This window comes from Crocuta crocuta, unplaced genomic scaffold (assembly GCF_008692635.1).
Source record: "Crocuta crocuta isolate KB4526 unplaced genomic scaffold, BGI_CrCroc_1.0 scaffold125, whole genome shotgun sequence".
NCBI lineage: Eukaryota > Metazoa > Chordata > Mammalia > Carnivora > Hyaenidae > Crocuta > Crocuta crocuta.
In genome coordinates, this window is record NW_027531143.1 from 7,485,728 (window position 1) to 7,505,489 (window position 19,762).

The 19,762-nt window shown below is 40.4% G+C and overlaps 2 protein-coding genes across 3 annotated transcripts in view; one reads left to right on the plus strand and one right to left on the minus strand.

Moving 5' to 3' along the window:
* The window catches only part of LOC144237422 (uricase), a 30,406-nt gene extending 28,573 nt beyond the window's left edge, over positions 1–1,833 (minus strand). The window contains exon 1 of the mRNA XM_077771128.1: positions 1,726–1,833. Coding sequence (XP_077627254.1) covers positions 1,726–1,833 — 108 coding nt within the window. The remainder of the gene's footprint in view (positions 1–1,725) is intronic.
* Positions 1,834–2,543: 710 nt separating this feature from the next.
* Positions 2,544–17,757, plus strand: DNASE2B (deoxyribonuclease 2 beta). 2 transcript variants are annotated; one of them, XM_077771099.1, is made up of 6 exons: positions 2,544–2,659; positions 5,722–5,899; positions 9,250–9,331; positions 11,809–11,970; positions 13,529–13,726; positions 17,314–17,757. In XM_077771099.1, exons 1-6 carry the CDS (start codon positions 2,544–2,546, stop codon positions 17,652–17,654), a joined length of 1,077 nt encoding a protein of 358 aa, XP_077627225.1. In that variant the 3' UTR covers positions 17,655–17,757. The 2 variants fall into 2 exon arrangements, with proteins under 2 accessions (XP_077627225.1, XP_077627226.1); XM_077771100.1 differs by lacking the exons at positions 2,544–2,659; positions 5,722–5,899; positions 9,250–9,331 and having other exon boundaries at positions 11,906–11,947.
* Positions 17,758–19,762: the final 2,005 nt, after the last annotated feature.

Consider the following 19,762-nt stretch of genomic DNA (forward strand, 5'->3'; position numbering starts at 1 on the left):
GTGCATTAAGAAACAGACTTAACACAACTGAAGAAATGATTAGATATTTGAAAGAGCTAGATTAATGTTGCCTAAGAGAGAACTTGAGAACTGAAAGATAGATAGATCCAAATAAAAAAATCAGGATTAATGGAGACATGGAGTATATGAAAGAGACCTAAAATGTACTAGGATAATATGACAGAGAGAGTGTGGAAGAGGCACATTATCAAACAGATCAGGACTGAGATTTTTCCAGAATTACTAGATGAATGAACGCAAACCTTCAACTATAAAATAAGAACCCCATTAGCAAGTAAAGAACTCTACCTTGTTCACTACACTGGGTCAATTTATAATGAAGGGATTTTCTATTAGTTTTAGGGGTAATCATGCTGTGAAAGTATACATGGTATGTTTGTAATCTTATACTACGTGGGCTTCAAAAATGGGTAATGGGACAACCATTCTATCCAGCTTGCATTTTATCCATCTACCAAGTTCAGTTTCTTTCCATAACATTACTTTGCTGTTTTTAGTAAAAATCAGGACCCACTGGAATCTAGGCTTTAGGGTACTGTTGAAATCCCTGGAGCCCCTCAGTACAGTGTTTGATACCTAGTAATTGCATAATAAACCTTGTTGACTGACAATCAGCATGACTGGGTCAGCAACAATGAGAGATGAGAAGAAAGCTTAGTTATATCTGAAAGAAAGTAACCTAACTGCATTTTTCCAGACTTCGAAATAAAATTGAATTTACCAAATAGCATCCTAATACAGATGTCCTCCAACCACAGGAAGGGCTCAGGTTATAGTAAAAATAATCTCAGTTATTATTTGTGGATCATTTACTTTTGGCAAGGCACTGTGTTTAGCATATAATGAGGAGAAAATAGGAATTACTTTATATCCTATTCAATCAATGTTCTTTAGTCTTCATAACTGAAAATAAGTTGCTTATATTCTCTAAATGCATCCATAAATCCTAAGCCTAGTGTACTCAGTTATTACCATTGCAATACCAAAAACTATCACAAGATAAAATTAATTTTATTGCATTTTAACTTAGAAAAATAAACTTCATGCTATGAAATTTTTTAAAACTTGATGACAAGTTTGCAGTTGCTGAAATCTTTTTTCTGAATGCAATAAAAACATGTAAAACAAAATGATACTCATGCGGAAATGATCAGAAAAAAATGTTGTTGTTGTTTTTTTTAATTTACCAATTTGATTGGTTGCAAAGCTGTCAGATAAGGTACAGCCTTGGCTCAGGGCAGTGAGCCTCAAAGTTTAGAGTGCACTAACATAACCTCAAACTTTACAAAACACGTAGATTCCTAAGCCCAATTGGGAGAATTCTGAGTTAGCAGGTTTGAGCTAAGGCGCAGAATTCTGCCCTTTTGCAAACACCACACAAAAAATGTGGGTACGTGGTCCAGACACCCCAAACAAAACTCTACTTAGGAGAAATACAGCCTCTAACCCTCCCTTTCCTACGAACCTTGAATCCTGAACAACGCTAGTTCAACCATAAACTGAAGATGCCAGTTTGATGTGGGTCCCTAAATGACTGGTCTGGATCTATAATCAGAGGGATAGATCAGAGCTATCCCTCTGGTCAAGTGCTATTTATTATGACAGCATCTTTAATAAGGGAGTCAAAAGCATCATACACTTAAGGAAATTCTTTTCATATGCCTGTCTACTCCCTTCCCTCCTCTAAAAAGAGAATGGTCTCACCTTTTCATAGTCTTTGTGGTAATAGGCCATTTTCTCTTGGCTTTCAACTTCAAATTCAATTTCAAGAGTGAGAAAGAGTTGTTTTGGCAAAACAGATATTTGTAACATTTTTTATTTGACCTGGAGGGTGAACGATCAATATGTTTACCCTATGGCATTGCGACCGATTGGACACCAGTCGTCTCAAAAGCAGAGCACCAAGTTGAATGGCTAAAACCAGAGGTGGAGACAATATGTAAACATCTTTGGTAGAATACAATTAAATTGCTCTTACTTTAAGGCAACTCTTTGAAGTACACTTTAGGAAATGTTTACTTAAGATTGAGAATATTAGAAGTGATAGATCCTAATTTTTGCTAAGACATAAGGTTTTGTCATTTCTGCTTAATGTGTGAACTACAAGCATTTGCTTTCACTCACACAGAGGCCAATCGTGAGGGAAAAACCTGAAACACATTTAATTCGACATCTACTTATCAACATGGAGTTTCCCTGCCCACTGAACTTCGTAGGACATGATGTTCCCTTGGAAGAGTTAACTATATATCCCTTTTTTCTCCCTGGGACTTTTGATGACTTTGCAAACTAGTCAACAATTCAGCACAAAGGCCTCCGGAGTCACGCTGGCATGTTGTGACAGAATCACACGACTATATGAGGTTCACCCCATTCTGAAAATGCCCGAACAGCGAACAGCAGAGGCTCACGGAAACCAGCGTCAGAGCCAGCACAGCCTGAGAGAGACCTGAAACTCAGACTCCTCGGTCCCAGGGACAAGTCTCCTGCTGTGGCATGGACTAAAGGTGGCAGATAAAAAAATGACAGCCAGATTTCTAAGAACAGCCTTTGCTTTGTTCTTCTTCTTCAGCCTCTTTGGGGTCCTGGAGGCAACAACAATATCGTGCAGGAATGAGGAAGGCGAAGCTGTGGATTGGTAGGTAAATGAGATGGAAGGAGTCATGTGTGCAAATAGAAAGCCAGGGTATATGAGGCAAACTGGCTCACTGTAAAGTTCCCAAAGAGTCTTCCACCCTGCCTCTCCCTTCTAAAAAGAAAGGACATTAAAGTGTATGAGTGCACCAAATATCCAGACAGCTCCTGAGTGAAAGGGCTTCCACCTGAAAAAGCACCCAGCAGTGCCTGGTGAGCCTGATTCACGGCTCCCAGTGATGCAAGCCTGGTGACCCCAGAGGTGGGGGAGAACGGACAGTTTCCCTCAGTTGACAGGCTCCTTTAATTGTATTGCGCCTTTCCTTATGGGACCCTTCCAACAACCTTTCAGAGACTGGCAAAGGAGAGAAGGCGGATTGCTCTTTTTCTGACACAGGACTTTGTGCTTCCCCTTCCGAGAATGAGAAAGAGGGTGTGATTGAACTCAGCACTGTTTGGTTAACTATGTTTATTACAGCAGCACAGGCAGCATAGGAGTGGGTGGTAGGTAGGTCCCTGGCCTCCTTCACGGTGTTGACGAGACTCAACACAGCGTTGCATTATAGTTATGGATTCTTCTAAAGCTTTGATCACTTTTTTACTCTTTAATTAGGGTGTGGAGGTTTAGCATTATGGCTGGCGTCAAGCTTTGTGTAAACTTCGGGCTTGAGAACACAGACACACTCAGTCTCTCAGCAGTTACTGAGCTCATGCCAGGCCCCATGCTGAGGTTTGAAAATACAAATATGAATGAAACATAGCGCTTGCCCTCAAGAAGCTCAATTATGTGGTGAGGGCATAAATGGGGCCGCTAGGGAGCATACAGCTCCCGAACTAGCTTTGAGCTAAGTTTTAAGAACAATTAAGAGCTGGTTAGATTTTTTTTTTTTAATGTTTGTTTATTTTTGAGAGAGAGAGCAGGGGGGAGCAGAGTGAGAGGGACAGAGGATCCCAAGCAGGCTCTGCGCTGACAGCAGAGGGCTCAATGTGGGGCTCAGACCCACAAAAGGTGAGATCATGATCTAAGCCTAGGTGGGATGCTTAACCAACTGAGCCACCCAGGCCCCCCATGAGCTGGTTAGAAAAACAAGGGAGATGCATGGGCATCTCAAGCCAATGAGGGAGCCATGAGGAGGTACAGAGGCAAAAAGCAATGGAGAAGTTTCAAGAACAGTGTTGCTGGTGCTTCGGGAGAACAGGGGGAGACATCAGGAGGTAAACTCAGCAAGAGGTGAGGGGTAGGTCACGAAGCGCTTTGTGTGTTGGGCTGCAAAGTCTGAACTTGACCGTCAAAGGGAGCTACTAAAGATCTTCCATCAGGGATGTGATGTGGTCAGATTCGTATTTTAGAAAGCTCGCTGGTGGTACAGTGAAGGCTAGCTGCGTGAGACCAGTCTAGAGTCATGGAGACCAACAGGACTTTTGCAGCATTACAGATGAGCTGATGTGTGTACCCGAGTTTAAAGAAGCAGTAGTAGAAATAGAAAGGAAGAAACGCTCTCAGAAAACTTGGTAACAGATGGGCTGAGGGTCGCAAGAGAGAGGGAGAAGTTAAGACTCAGATTGCTGGCTTCTCTGACTGCATGGATGTGTTCCCTGTTTGCAGGAGAAGAGCAGAGTTGGAGCGAAATGTTATTAACTTGGTTTCAAAATACGGAGTTGGAAGTCTCTGGGATATCTCTGCGTTTAGGCTTATCTGGACCTCAGCATAGAGGTGTGGGCTACAAACAGATTGAGGAAATCTTCAGAATATAATTGGAAATGGTTACTCAAGAAAAATGTTTAAAAGCACTAGTTTTCAACTGATATGCCATGACCCTCATAGTTCTCAAACCCTTCACTGGTGAGCCATCAAATTGCGATCAATACATAACATTTATTTTTGCTGCAACTGAATGGACACATTGCTTAGCAATACTGGCCAGTGAGAATGCTGAGCTGAGCAGACAGGGAGGCACAGTGTCAAGCTGCTACAACTCACCATGACAGTAAAAGGACAGAGCAACATCAGGTCAGCACCAAAGAATAATTTCATGTTTCCTGCCCCTTGTGAGGACCCTGTTCTGAGAGTAAGAACGCATGCACAGGGCAGGAAAGCGCTCATGTAAATAGAAGCAGAAGACTGAATAGAACCAAGTGAAGAGCATGAAGCGTTTACGGGCGGTGTGAGAACTTGTTGTGTGGTCATGGTGAATGCCTTGGACTGTTTGGCTCCCAGTGGGCATTTGACGGTTCACTGTGGGATTTTTGCTATTAGGGAGTATCTGGCAAGACTCAGGTGGTTTTGTCCTTGGGGGACTTTCAACCTTGTCTGGAAACAGTTTTACTGGCACAGCTGAGGAGTACTACTGTCATCTGATAGGTAGAGGCCAGGGATGCTGCAATGCACGGAACAGCCCTCCACAGCAAAGAATGACCGGGCCTGAAATGTGAATAGCACACAGAGAAGCCCGGGGCTGCATGATCCAAGAGTGCCTCCCTGCCTTCCGGCCCAGCCGCCTCCCCTCCCTGTGAGATACCCAAGGAAAGCAAAATGCTTAATGAGCTGGTCTTGGCCCTGAATCCTCAATGCACAACAGTCTGAAGAACTCAAGCTTAAGAACGTGGCCTAGGCCAGAGACTCAAGGGAGCCTCTGACTACTCTGAAAGCCAAACTCGGGCCTCAGACCCAGCCAGCCAGCTACAAAGAGATGAGCCTGCTGAGCACTTGAGGCAGAAGAGAAAAAACACATCCAAGGCGTTCCTGTCCAGGCCTGGGCTTTGTTCTCTCCCCAGTGCAGCCCTACACACTGTGTGAACCACTGCGTGAACGTACATGGGCTTCGGCAACAGGGACCCACCCTCCAGGCCAGTTAATGTCTTAAGACACGTCCAGTCACAGTCCCATTCCTTCTCTGGGAAGGAGCAAAGCTAAGGGTGAGAAAAGAGACAGAAATCCTGAGCATATCCTTTTCCTTAGACTTAGGGAACGTAAGTAAAATGGTATATTTAGTTGCTTAATACAGTGGCTGCCACCAGAGAAGCCATCGATAAATGTTAGTAATTCATAATTATTTCCTTTGTTAGGTTTGCCTTTTATAAGTTACCTAAAAGGCAAGACAAGGAAAGCAGACAGACGGGGTTAGAGTACCTATACCTAGACTCTACAACCAGAAGCTGGAGGAGGAGTAAGCAACTGATGAATGCCACTAACAGCGTGTTGGGAAGGACATTACAACAGCTATATGAAGCATATGCCTCCAAGGTATGCTCTAGCTTATCATTCATCTGAATCATATAAAATGCATAAACAGAATCTAAGGCTTCCAAATGATTTTAACTTTGGAACTACCTAACCCCTAATCCTAGCAACTTGACGTAAGCTAGCCCACAATCTGAATCAATCTTAGACCTTAAGGAATATGTCATCAGACTCTAAAGCAATGGCAAATTATGGGCACATTGGGCACTATATCCCATAGTACCACTGGGTAAGGTGTGAACTAATTATGTATGGAAGCTTCTGGCTGCCAATCTCTGCCAATTCACTCAGTACTTGCTATCTTATACCTCTAATAGAAATAACGAGAAGCTCTCTCCTGTTAGAATGCAATACAGATCAGCGATTAATACGCCACACAGTATGGGTTTCTTATGCCATGGTTGTGATGAGTGGTGGTGGCCAAAAGGGTTCCACTTGGTCTTCTTTTTAACTTATAATTTTCCAAGTAGTAGGTTGAGAGCTAGGGCTATAGTTCGATGCCCTAGAACTCACTTGCCTGAATGGAGATGAAACCTGCTATCTGGACTTGATCAGGCAATGAGCTAACCGGCCAAAGAGGCATAGGTAAGTAGGCCTACTGGCTCAATGTGGGCAGTCTCCCAATGTCCCAGGCACCATCTGCTGTTCAGTGACAAGATACTGCTTCCCAACCAGGGATGACAAGGAAAATCAAACAGTAATATACAGTTACATACATATATGCATTCCTAGCAATCACTTAGAGAGAGGTAAATGTGTAAAACGAGTCAGAACTTACAGTATGCTGGGCCTTTACATATGTCAATTAAGTGAATCACAGCAATAATGTGTTAGATCCTGGAACTATGGCACGTGCATATCCACATATTTACTCAAAATGCACAGAGAGCTGTCACTGTGCAGGCTAATATTCACTTATTTATTCATCTGCCATTAAGACCAGCCTTCAGGGCCAAATTACAAAGTAAAAACTTATTTGAAAGGTGTTTGAGTGCATGTGATGTATCAAACACATTTCTAGTCGCTTTTAAAATGTATTTAATCCCAGCAGCAACCCTGCTGTCAATTAATAGATTATTATGTAAAGTCCAAACTGCCTGCAGCTGCTTCTGTTTCCCAAGTTTGGGGCTGGAGGCTGGGAGCAAACCCATTAGTGAGAAAATAAACACACCCATTGTTCCCTTACCCACCTTCTCCACTGGGGAGAGAAAGAAAGAGCAATGTTGTAGATCTTCTGTCATTTACCTGAGTTGGGACAGATGGGTCTTACTTTGGCAGAATATAATAACCATCTTTGGAGGCACAAACGTAGCCCTAGAGCCTAAGCGGGCAAGAGAGCTAAACTGCTCTGCAAAATAAAAACAAATGGATGAAAGCTAGGATTTAAAAAATATAAGAAACCCAAAGGGAGACTAGGGGCAAGCCCATGTGGTGATGGAAAACTATTCAATGTTTTGTGCCTTCAGTAAAACCTGATCACCTTCAAGGCCTTCAGTATGGGATTCTGGGAAGAAAATGACAGGGGAGGGGCTGGTGTCCATGTCTGACTGGCATAGAGCCAATAGAAGAAGAGCAATAGTGGATGACGGACATCCAAGTGAGATGGGGAGTTCTTTGGAAGCTGGGACTACGTGCCAGCAGCGACAGTGAGAACCTAGCTCCCCCACCTCCCTCTGTTAGGGATTCTAACAGAAAGCAGAATGCAAGATCATGTGAACTGGCTTTAAATGTCAAATGTCAAGATGACCTAAGCCAATACCTGGGTTACCTTTGGAATTGTTTCCCTTCTTTTGCCTTTGTCAGTAAGAACCTTCCATACACCCTCATAATAATGCTTATCAAACTATATTGTAGTCGCCCGTACTTGCTGGATAGGGGCAGAGATTGTACTAGCCTTGTTCAACATCCCATAGTCAAAATAATACCCAGCTTATGTGCTCTAGAAATAAAGCCGTCCAGAGGCATATGCCTAGGCCTCCCTATTTTTAAGTCCATGGTCTCTCCTCTTTATCAGAGAGCCTCTCTTCACTAGGGCTGTTTCCCACTTAACCTTAGCTAGCTGTTACACTCCTGGTTAGAATAATAAACTTCATCTATTATCAGAATAAAGATTCTCAAAGATTCTTCCCAGAGCCCCTTTGCATTACACACCAAAGGCACACAATGGCCTCATGACCACATTCAACACCAGCTCATTGAACAACTGTCAGAGTCTTCCAGCAGAGAATATGAATGCCAACAATAGCTATAGTCAGTTGTGAAAATGAGGCTAAAGAAACAGCTCCTTTCCCTGGATATTTCTAAATATAGTAGCCAAGAATGCTACACAGACTATACGATGCATTAAAAAAAAGGTTTTGGATTACATCAAATAATTAAGCAGTTGTGAGTGACTCCGTTATTGGCTTTTTTTTCCCCTGAGACAAAAAGAAGAGCCTTTTTTTAAGGAGATGGGTGGTACTTCCTTGCTTTCAATTATGTCCCTGAGATTTTTGTTAATATCAACATTATCGGCTTCAATAAAAATCATTGCATCGCGACACAAACGAAATGGAACTTCACAGAACAAATACAAGCAGACTTCCAAAACATGACAAAAGAGATACCATCAGAATAATAGCTTCGTTTTTACTTAGAGATTTGACCAACTGTTGAGAAAATTTACTCATATTTTGCCTTACCAGAAAGGCAATCCAATATCACACATTCAATTTCACTACTTTTTCTTTTCTTCTTTTCTTTTTTTTTCAATTTCACTATTTGTTTTCTAAGCAGGGAAGAAAGGTGAAGTGACACTAAGAAGTGAATTGAAGGGGAATCCTCCCCTGCAGGAAGGCAGTGGGAACAGAGAATGAGGAATCCTGATTAAACACAAAACTATGACCAAGCTGTGAAGCACAACGTAGGCAGAGGAAAGCAGATCCTGACAGCCAGTTCTGCCGTGGTGCCCGTATCAGTGGAAAAACCCAGGTGTAATCCTTGGCTGGTTGCTCCAACTTCATTTCCTCAACAAATATTTAAGTACGCCTTTGTTATACAGGGGTTGCCAAATGAGAAACGCAGGTCCAAAACAAGCAATAGAAATAGAAATAGTGCCTTTGCACGCCCATCGTGATGCACAGGGCCCCTGTCACAAAAGACGAAACCATGCATGGTTAAGAATGGACTTCCTATTCCCTCCCTTGACTGTCACAGAGTTCAGTCGGATGGGGAAGCTGTCTATTAGGATAAGGGATGACTTTTCATGTGTAGTAATGACAGTTCTCTGTTGCAGGCTGGGTAGCTGGTAGAAATGTTGTGAGCATTTATGAGTGTAAGATTTACACCATTATAACCCTAATGTGCTCCTGCAGCCTAACAGCACAGCCTACCTAATATACAATGATGGAGTTCCTACATCTGTGAATTACAGCAGAAAATATGGACACACTAAAGGTATGACAAAGACTCTTCGTTTGTCTTTCCTACTGGAAATCAACATTCTCTTAAACATCCTATCTTGAATATTCTTTTTTTCCACCCTAAAAAAATAGCTTTCCTTTCTAATGGCTTATTTTGAGCTCTCAGAATTTGTGATTTCTATATCACGGGTTATAATTATGTAATCTGACTTGGAAATCGCCTTCTCATAAATTCCATTTTATTTCTTAACATATAAAATATATATGCTTTATAGCAGAAATCCCAGAATTCTACTGGGACTACCAACCAGTCTATATATGTGTGTGAGTGTGTGTGTGTGTGTGTGTGTGTGTGTGTGTGTGTTCACGTTTCAGTTAAGGTCATCGAGGTATAATTTCCATAGAGTAAAATTCACTCTTTTTAGTGTATAGTTCCTTTTGAAGTAAATATTTCTGAAAAGTACTTTTAAATATACTCTTTATATTACAGGAATTTTTCTTATACATAGTTAATATAATAATTTTTATTACAGTAATTTTTGGTATTTTTCTATTTATAAATTATGTATATGTTATTATTTAAAAACTCAGTATGCCAGTAAACCAAAAAATCTGTAATTTTAATACCCATTAGATAATCACATTAATCCTTTCTACTTTTTCTATAATATATATTTTACAACATTTTTATGAAACTATTGTAATGACTATCGCCTACTGTTTTTCAACTTAATAGATCATGAATAATTTCCCATGGCAAAAAATATTTTCCAGAAGGTCCCAAACTCAGGACACCTCGGTGGCTCAGTCACTTAGGCATCCGGCTTTGGCTTAGATCACGATCTCACGGTTCGTGAGTTCCAGCCCCCCATCAGGCTCCTCACTGACAGGAGAAGCTCCTCTCTCTCTCTCTCTCAAAATAAATAAATAAACTTTGAAAATAAGAAAAAGGAAGTTCCCAAACTCAAATGGCTTCAGAGGCAGGCAAGTGGCTGTCAGCAAGCCAGGGGGCTAACCGGCAGATAACTGAAGAACTGGAGGGTGCATACTTGGTCAAAAGGTGCAGGTGGTACTCAGATTGCCTTAGAGGGATGCCATTTTTCAGGAGATGTTGAAAATCAGTATTTGTGGAAAATCACCCCAAATTTGAAATGTTGGCAGTGAACTCAAAGTTTTAAATTCTGGGAGAATAATAATATGTATCTGCAGGCTAGATTTGGCCAATAGGCTGCCACTTTTGCAACCTCTGATTAAGAACATAATTTGTAATGGCTGTCAAATATCATGAGTAATGAAAGCTTTGGATTTAACCAAGTTGCCCTCCTGATGATCCTATTTGCTTGGAACACAGTAATTTTTATAATACATGACATTCTCCAAACTCTCCTCCAACAAACCCCTCCACCTTGTTAGTTGCTAAAAGCGCTTGGGAAAAAGACCAGAAAAGGATTGGGACCCCATGTCAAGTGCAAGAGTTCTCTTTGCCAACAGGTGCCCCAACATACTATGGCACTAGTACCGGGAGGGTAGGATTTCAGGCAAATAGCACATTCATATGGGCAACAAAGGGCCTCTGAAGGTCATCTAGCTCTGTTTGGCAAGAGAGCATTGGACACTTTCCATCTGGACACAGAGGATGAGAGACCAATGGTGTGCTTTCTTCAAGTGTGTTCTTTGCACAAGAAATAACTGACAGGCATTTGGTTTCCACTCCAACAATAAGGTAAACATGAATAATTTCATATTTGCATGGTCATATGCAAACTGGAAAGTCTATAGTCAGTGTACCAAAACTATCCTGAATTTATTTATAAACACAGAAATAGTCACAGATGCCTGTTGAGGAGGATTCATTTTGCCATGTCACAAGATGATGAAAATCTTTCTATTTTCTTCCTTTCCGTTTTCATGTTATTTTGCTCTAGAGGTTTTCACTAAACACAATTAACTGGGTCATTTTGGCATGGCTTCTCTTCCATTCTCTGTGCCTCTGTTTTTGGGCTTGTGGAATTGATTACTCTTCTACACATAAGTGAGCATCAGTTTCTTAGACAAATTACCAAAAGTACATTTCTTCACTTGATACTTTCTCTTTCAACTCTTTTTTAGCTGACTTTTGAAAACAGCTTAGCTGCTTAGCAGTAAAGATACTCATTATCTGAAGCTTACCAGGTGACTGTGTAGTTTAACAAGGTCAAATTCCAATTTAGCAAATTTGCATTCTGCCAAAACAAATTCTCCTAGTGATTTCAACACAGAATCCCTCTTACCTCTTCAAGGGGTGGCTGCCCTGGCTGTCCTTTGCGGTGGTTTATTATCAGTAATGGGTCAATGGGATGTGTGTCCAAATTGGTTTTGAAATCTTTGAAAAGCAAGCATGATCTTTGCCATTATTCACAGAGTAAAATATTAGCCTGATGTATAAGTGGCTCAGATGTTACAGCTTTGAACCCTATCTTTAAACGGAGCTTCATTTTTCTAATTTATCTGTATTCATTGTATCTTTGGTAGGTTTTCTGCTGTGGAACAGAGTGCAAGGATTCTGGCTGATTCACTCTATTCCCCGATTTCCTCCAGCTCCTGAAGAAGGCTATGATTATCCACCCACAGGGAGGAGACATGGACAAACTGGCATTTGCATCACTTTTAAGTACAACCAGTATGAAGCAATAGGTAACACTAGAGTGTGGTTAAAAAAGAGATAGCAATGTTAAAGAAGGGATTTGGAAATATACGAATAAATTTATTACTTCTTCATTTCTCTATTCATTAAAATTCTGATACCTAGATTCTATTAGAGTCTAAGAGGGGCGTTGCCATGGTGAGACCTTGAGCAGATTCACTTACTAGACCTTTGTTTCCTGATCTACCACTGAAGTCTTTGAAATTGAGCAGGGGTAGTATTTTCAAATGTCTAGAGTGGCCTGGCAGGTAACAAAAATGGGTGAAATAGGCAAACAATGCTGCATGGGCAGTGGGGACAGTGACAAACTGGGATATTGATTCTCCCCTCAAAAGCCTCAGCTCTGCAATGTGGCTCTGCAGAAAAGCAGACTTCATGGTACAGATCTCCATATTTTCCAAGAGAAACTAGAAATCTAGGGGTGGGAGGAAGTGAGAGTTGGGAAGAGAATATGATTTCAATCTTACTTAAAAAAATAATTGTGGGGGCACATGGGTGGCTCAGTCAGTTGAACATCTGACTCTTGATTTTTGTCTCAGGTTATGATCTCATGATTTGTGGGATCAAGCCCCATATCATGCTCTATACTGACAGTGTGGAGCCTGCTTAGGATTCTCTCTCCACCTTCTCCCCGCCCCCCACCCCTCTTCCACTCTCACACGAGTACATGTACTCTCTCTCTCTCTCTCTCTCAAAATAAATAAACTAACTAACTAAATAAATGTACAGACTACATGTTGCCTGCAGGCCACCAACTTGACAGCTCTAAGTCAGATGATCTTCCTTTAAGATCCCTAGCTGAAATGGCCAAAAATACTTGGATTTGGAAAACTGTGATGGGGGAGAAGGAGAAGTAGGAACACTATTTTAGCAGTCACTTTTTACTGAGGAGGCTGCTAAATTGTGGTAAAGAGTGATTTACCTCTAGACATATGAGGTTTAGAATATGTTTTTCATCAAATTCCATCTTATGGCAAGGATTACTGAGGCTCTCACCCAAGTTAAGTCCTAGTTTAACCAAGTGAGTTCCTGTAACATTTATAGAGCTGGATAGCATAGAGATTAGCTGTATATGTTGATAAGCTGATCATTCTTTACGCTGGATAATCAATACCTGGGAGTTCTCTACTTCTGTATATGTACATTTGTGAGAAAAAAAAACATGGCCTCCAATGACAGACTGCCTAGGTTTGTATATCAACTCCATCAATTACAAGCTTTATAACCCTGTACATGCAACATAAATTCTCTATTAATTTATCTATACAATGAGGATAATAAAAGAATTTACTTGATAATACAACTGCTATTAGGATTGAGTGAGTATGCCCATGTAAACTTTCAGAATAATGCCTAGAACGTAGGAAGTGCTCAATCAGTGTCAAGTATTTTTAGCCAAAAGTGATTTGAAGGCTACTGGCTTAAAGAAGGGAATACTTTTGGTTTTGGTTTTGTTTTGGCTTCTAAGTCACAACAAAATCTATAATATCAACAAGTGTTTCTGTCTGTATCCTAATTCTCAATTGTTCTTTCTGTTCCTTAACTCAGATTCCCAGCTCTTGGTCTGTAACCCAAACATTTATAGCTGTTCCATCCCAGCCATCTTTCACCAGGAGCTCGTTCATATGCCCCAGCTGTGCTCCAGGTCCAGCTCATCAGAGATCCCTGACCGTCACCTCACCGCACTTCAGTCAGCCCGGGGCCAAAAATTCCTCCATTTTGCAAAGTCTGATTCTTTTCTTGACGGTATGAAAGACCATGATCAAACAATTTATAACTCTTCTCTTGGGCTCATTTTGGATTGTACAGAGGAAATATTCTGATTATTTGGGGGTAGAGAAGTAGAAGAGAAGGGAGGACAAAGGAAGGAAAGGGAAAAGGGAAGTCAGATCAGTTCAAACATTCGCCTGCTCTGCTTGAATAGCACGATTGCTGATCCAACCATGGAAATATCTCACAACCATCCAAGCCAGGAGTCGGTGAAAACTTGCAGTCCCCAGCCTCTGCTGGACCAAAGTTGTCTCCTTCTTTTTTCCATCCCCTACATACCTCTTTTAAGCCTCCTTTCCTCTCAAGTCCTTTATATTACCCTGCCTCCTCATTGTCAGCCTTGCTCTTTCCTTCATAGAGAGAACAGAGATCACCAGAGAGAAACCACTTCAAGCACACACACCCCCAAAACACTATGAAGTTTCCTCAAAAAATTAAAAATAGAAATATCATAGGATCCCATAATTCCATTACTGGGAGCATTTACCCAAAGAAAACAAAAACACTAATTCAGAAAGATATATGCAGACCTATGTTTATTACAACATTATTTACAGAAGCTAAGATATGGAAGCAACCCAAGTGTTCACCAATAGATGAACAGATAAAGAAGATGTGGTATGTATACACAATGGAATATTACTTGGCCATAAAAAGAATGAGAGCTTACCATTTGTGACAACATGGAAGGACCTAGAAGGTATTATGCTAAGTGAAAGAAGTTAGACAGAGGAAGATAAAACCATATGATTTCACTCATATGTGAAATCTTAAAAACAAAACAGTTGAACAAACAAAAGCAGAAACAGACCCGTAAATACACAGAACATACTGGTGGTTGCCAGAGAGCAGGGGATGGGGGGAATGGGCAAAATGGTTGAAAAGGAGTGGGAGGTACAGGCTTCCAGTTTGTGGAATAAATAGGTCACGGGATGAAAGGTACAGCAGAGGGAACACAGTCAATGGTACTGTAATAGTGTTCTATGGTGACAGATGATAGCTACACTTGTGGTCAGGACAGCATAACATTTAGAGTTGTCAAATCACCATGTTTTACACCAGAAACTACGGTAATATTGTGTGCCGGCTATACTTCAGTTTTTTAAAGTGACTAAAAAGGGGTGCTGGGGTGGCTCAGCTGGTTGAGCATCTGACTCAATTTCGGCTCAGGTCATGATCTCACGGATCCTACAAACCATGAACCTATCAAGCTCTGCAGTGATAGTGTGGAGCCTGCTTGGGATTCTTTCTCTCTCCCTCTCTTTCTGCCCCTCCCTGGCTCGCTCTCTCTCTCTCAAAATAAATAAATAAACTTTTTTTTTAATGACTGGGTTCACCTGGGTGGCTCAGTCAGTTAAGCATCTGACTCTTGGTTTTGACTCAGGTCATGATCTCACAGTTCATGAGTTCGAGCCTCACATCAGGATCCATGCTGACAGTGTGGAACCTACTTGGGATTCTCTCTCCCTCTCTCTTTCTGCCCCTCCTCTACTCATTCTCTCTGTCTCTTTCTCAAAAAATAAGTTAAAAAAATATTTTTAATGACTAAAAATGACACACACACATCCTCAACAATCTTATCTGTTCTTATTCCTTTTCATGAGTTTCCTCTCATCCCAAAAGAAGCAGTGCACTTCTTGTGCATTGGAATCTATCCAAGTCTCAGAATACTTTGATTCAACCATTTTATCTGTTCTTCCCCTTCTACTTCAATTTCCCACTCTTTAAGCACTGTCCTCTTACCACACAAATATTTCTAAAAATCTTCCCTCAATTCTAGATCTCCTATATCTCTGCTTTTTTCTTTTCTTCCAAATTTCTTTCCAAAGGATTCTTCAAGGGGCAACTGGGTGGCTCAGTCGGTTAAGCATCCAACTTCAACTCAGGTCATGATCTCATGGTTCGTGAGTTCAAGCACCACGTCAGGCTTTGTGCTGAAGACTCAGAGCCTGGCACCTGCTTCAGATTTCATGTGTCCCTCTCTCTCTGCCCCTCCTCTGCTCACACTCTGTCTCTCTCTCTCTCAAAAATAAACATTAAAAAAAATTTTATAGACTCTTCATGGCCTTCACTTGCTCAGTGCTCCTTCACTGTAGTGTTGCATCTCTATCTATAGACACTCCAACTCTCCCCAGTTACAAGTGACTCTCTTAGTTGACCTCACTGTCTTCCCTCCTTGCTTCCTTCCTTTTGTACTAGATAAAATGTACTGAGTGCCTACCACTTGCCAAGCCCCGTGTTAGGCACTAGAGATTCAAAAATTAACAGGACAGAAATAGCCTCTGCAGAATTTGGCACTGTTAAAACTCTTTTCTTCCTGAAACATTCCCCCTCCCTGATTTTTGGAAGTGTACTGTCTCTGGGTCTTCTTCCCACCTCTCTTAAGTCTCTTCAGCTAGGTCTTCCTCCTCTGCCTACTCCTTAGGTGACTGTGTTGCCACCTGGTCCTCTATTCTTCCTTATCTCATTCTACATACTCATTCTATGCAATTCCAGGAAGCTTTCAGATGATTCCCAAGACCTCTGGACTGACAAAGCCATCTGCATTCAACAGTGGATGGGACATTGCTTCCTGAGGGTGGCACAACCACACCAAATTCAACGTGCCAAACTCATTATCTCCCACAAATTTACTCTTTTTCATATATTCTGCAGAGACAACTGGGGACTCTAGATCCCTCCTTTTTCCTTACCCCTGTATCAAGTCATCAAATTCAATCAGTTCTAGGTCCTCAGTAACACTCACATTTATCTTTTCCTTACCAAGCTTTATGCCACCTCCTTAGTCCATGCTTGTGTTTATTGTCACAATTATTGTGACAACCTGGTATTTTACCCTATCTCCAGTCTAATACACCTTTCTCAATTCATCCTGCATGCTGCCTCCCACCTGATATTTATGATAGAAAATCAGTTTCTATTAATTCTCCACTAACATTTCTTTAAAAATTCTTCCAGTGAGGGGTGCCTGGGTGGCTCAGTCAGTTGAGTATCTGACTTCAGCTCAGGTCGTGAGTCACAGTTCATGGGTTCAATCCCTTCATCAGGCTCTGTGCTGACAGCTCAGAGCCTGGAGCCTGCTTCAGAGTCTGTGTCTCCCTCTCTCTCTGCCCATCCTCTGCTCACACTCTTGTCTTTCTCTCTCTCTCAAAAATAAATAAACATTTAAAAAACATTTATAATTCTCCCATTGATTTCAGGAAAATCCAAACATTTTGTCATGATTTGCAAAGATCCCTTGAAGCTGGCCCATGGTTACATCTCTAGCTTTATTCTGTCCAAAGATCTTTTCAGGACAAAAACATAGGTTGCTCTCTTGTTTGTGTGGAACAGAAGACATTTTTAAACACCAATATCATTTTAGTGATAAGAACTTTTATTTGCATAACACTTTAGCACTAACAAAATGTTCTCCCATCCACTATCTCAATTATGTTGTTATTATTGTGCTTGTGACATCCATATATCAGGGGTGAATGATGATTTCCATTGCTGAGGATATTTTCAGGGACTTATCTAAGTATAAATACTAACCTCACTATCTTTCTCTCGGTAAACCCTAGACATCTTTACAGCCTGGATGGCTCAACGGTTGAAGACGCATTTGCTAACAGAAACCTGGCAGCGAAAGAGGCAAGAGCTTCCTTCAAACTGCTCCCTTCCTTACCATGTCTACAATGTCAAAGCAATTAAGATATCTGGACAGTCTTATTTCAGTTCTTACCAGGATCATGCCAAATGGTGTGTTTCCCAAAAAAGGACCAAAAATCGCTGGACCTGTATTGGAGACCTAAATCGGAGCCCACACCAAGCATTCAGAAATGGAGGATTCATTTGCACCCAGAATCAGCATATTTACCATGCATTTCAAGGATTGGTTTTGTTTTATGAGAATTGTAACTAAACTTGGTTAAAGGATATATGTGCCGTTATTTTCAACACTGACAATAGGTCTTCTTCCTTTAGATCCATTCTTTATGTATTAAAAGCCTGTGAGTATACTTATAGTCCACAATTCATCAAATAAAATGCTTTTCTACCATGTTCACCATTTGTCTTCCATTTAGTGAAAATGTATCTCCTTTGCAATTATATGCCATAAAGATAAATTATTATATACATAACAAAGTGAGAATTGAAGGAATGGAATTAAAAAATCTTCTTGACTCTTCATGGATTGACTGGACATCTCCTAGATTAATTTCATCTCCTTCACAAAGACTTCCCTGACTCTTCTACTCATCCCTTGATGAAGAAAAAAAATCTCTCTCTGTACCTCATACTACTTAGTCATATTCCTTTAGAGTTCTTTTCACTGGTTTATGGTTAAGTCTTATTTATTATTCTTGCAGCTGCTCCTTTCTAGTCATATGATCTTAGGCTATTCACTTGAACTCTCTAAGCCTTGATTTTCTCATTTATGAAATAGACATAATGTGTAGATATGTGTAAGCACCTAGAACAAAGCCTTGCAGGGTTGACACCTAAATATACTGGTGGAATTTGAATATGAATCTCCCTCCCAAGTTAGAAAAGACAAAAGAAAAGTTTAGGAATGAGTAATACTTTTCAAAAAAAATTGTTAACTCAGATTAAGAGAAAGAAGTAAAACAACCCACCAAATTGGGATAAATAAGTTTAATATAAAGAAGCCATAATCAAATCTAACAGTCTTAATTCCAGTGTGTTTCATTTTGGGAGTTCTTATCCCTAAATATGACTATTATGTAAATAAATGGCAATAAACTTGTATTAAGTAGTAGCTGCTTAAGAAAATTTGAAATATCATTCTCAATTTCAAGAAAATTACAATTTAACAAAAGTAATCACAACAATAATTAAAGCCAGCCCTTACTGAGCATTTACTATGTAGTAAACAGTCAACCCACATCTTCCTATTTGGTCTTCATAACAATGCTATGTAGTAGGAATTGTTATTATCCCCATTTTACTGACAATGAAACTGAGCCCTACAAATCTTCAGTAACTTACCCAATATTTTAGAGGTCTATCTGACCTCTAAGGCTATGCTCTTTACTTATATTCCAAGAGACAATAAAAGAATATGATGCAATATAGGATTTATATATATATATTATATTTATATATGACATTATATATATATAATATATATATATGATGTCTTAATACCAACCAAAACTCATGGGACATAATAGCACTAGTCGATGAAAAGCAAAGAAGCTAAGATTGTCTTCCTGTCAGAAGCACAGATAAGCTAAAGGCATGTTGAATGCTAGCTAGCTCAATTACATGCTTGAATGTATGAAGAGATTTGAAAATATGTTTTATTCTCACATAAAGTATCTGAGCATAAATAATTCCAATAAAATGGGATTAAAAGAGAAACTAAAAAGTATAAGATCCTGGGGTGCCTGCGTGGCTCAGTCAGTTGAGCATCTGACTCTTGATCTCAGCTCAGGTCTTGATCTCAGGGTTGTTCAAGCCCCACTTTGGGCTCTGCTCTGGGCAGGAAGCCTACTTTTAAAAAAATGTATAAGACCTTAACTTTAAAGGTGAAGAGGGTCAGACCTTAATCCAACAGCACAGATAGGAATTAATGAAAAGAAAAAAGAGAAAGCAAAAGTCAATTGAATAAGAAATTCTATTGGACTAAAAACACACACAAATAGGTATGAGCCCCCAAAAGGTAAATCTAGTCCTTCTAGAAAAGTGGTTTTATCTCAAGCTCAACAGAAGAATCTAAAGAAGAGGAGAATCAAAATCAGAATCCATAGACTAAGGAGTATAAGATTGTGACAGAGAGAACACAAAGAAGATGCTGACCCATTGGCAATACATATTAAGGATGTGCTTCCTACTGCAGGGGAGCAGAGAAGGGACTAGACCTTCCTGGAGGGAGAAAAAAATGCTGGAAAGGAATTGAACTGACTTGGTAGATCAAGAATATTAAATACTGACCTTGGAAGGAAAGAATGTGTCTTGGTATTGGTAGTTCCTCTAGTCATTTCATCTCCTCTTTGGGAATGAAAT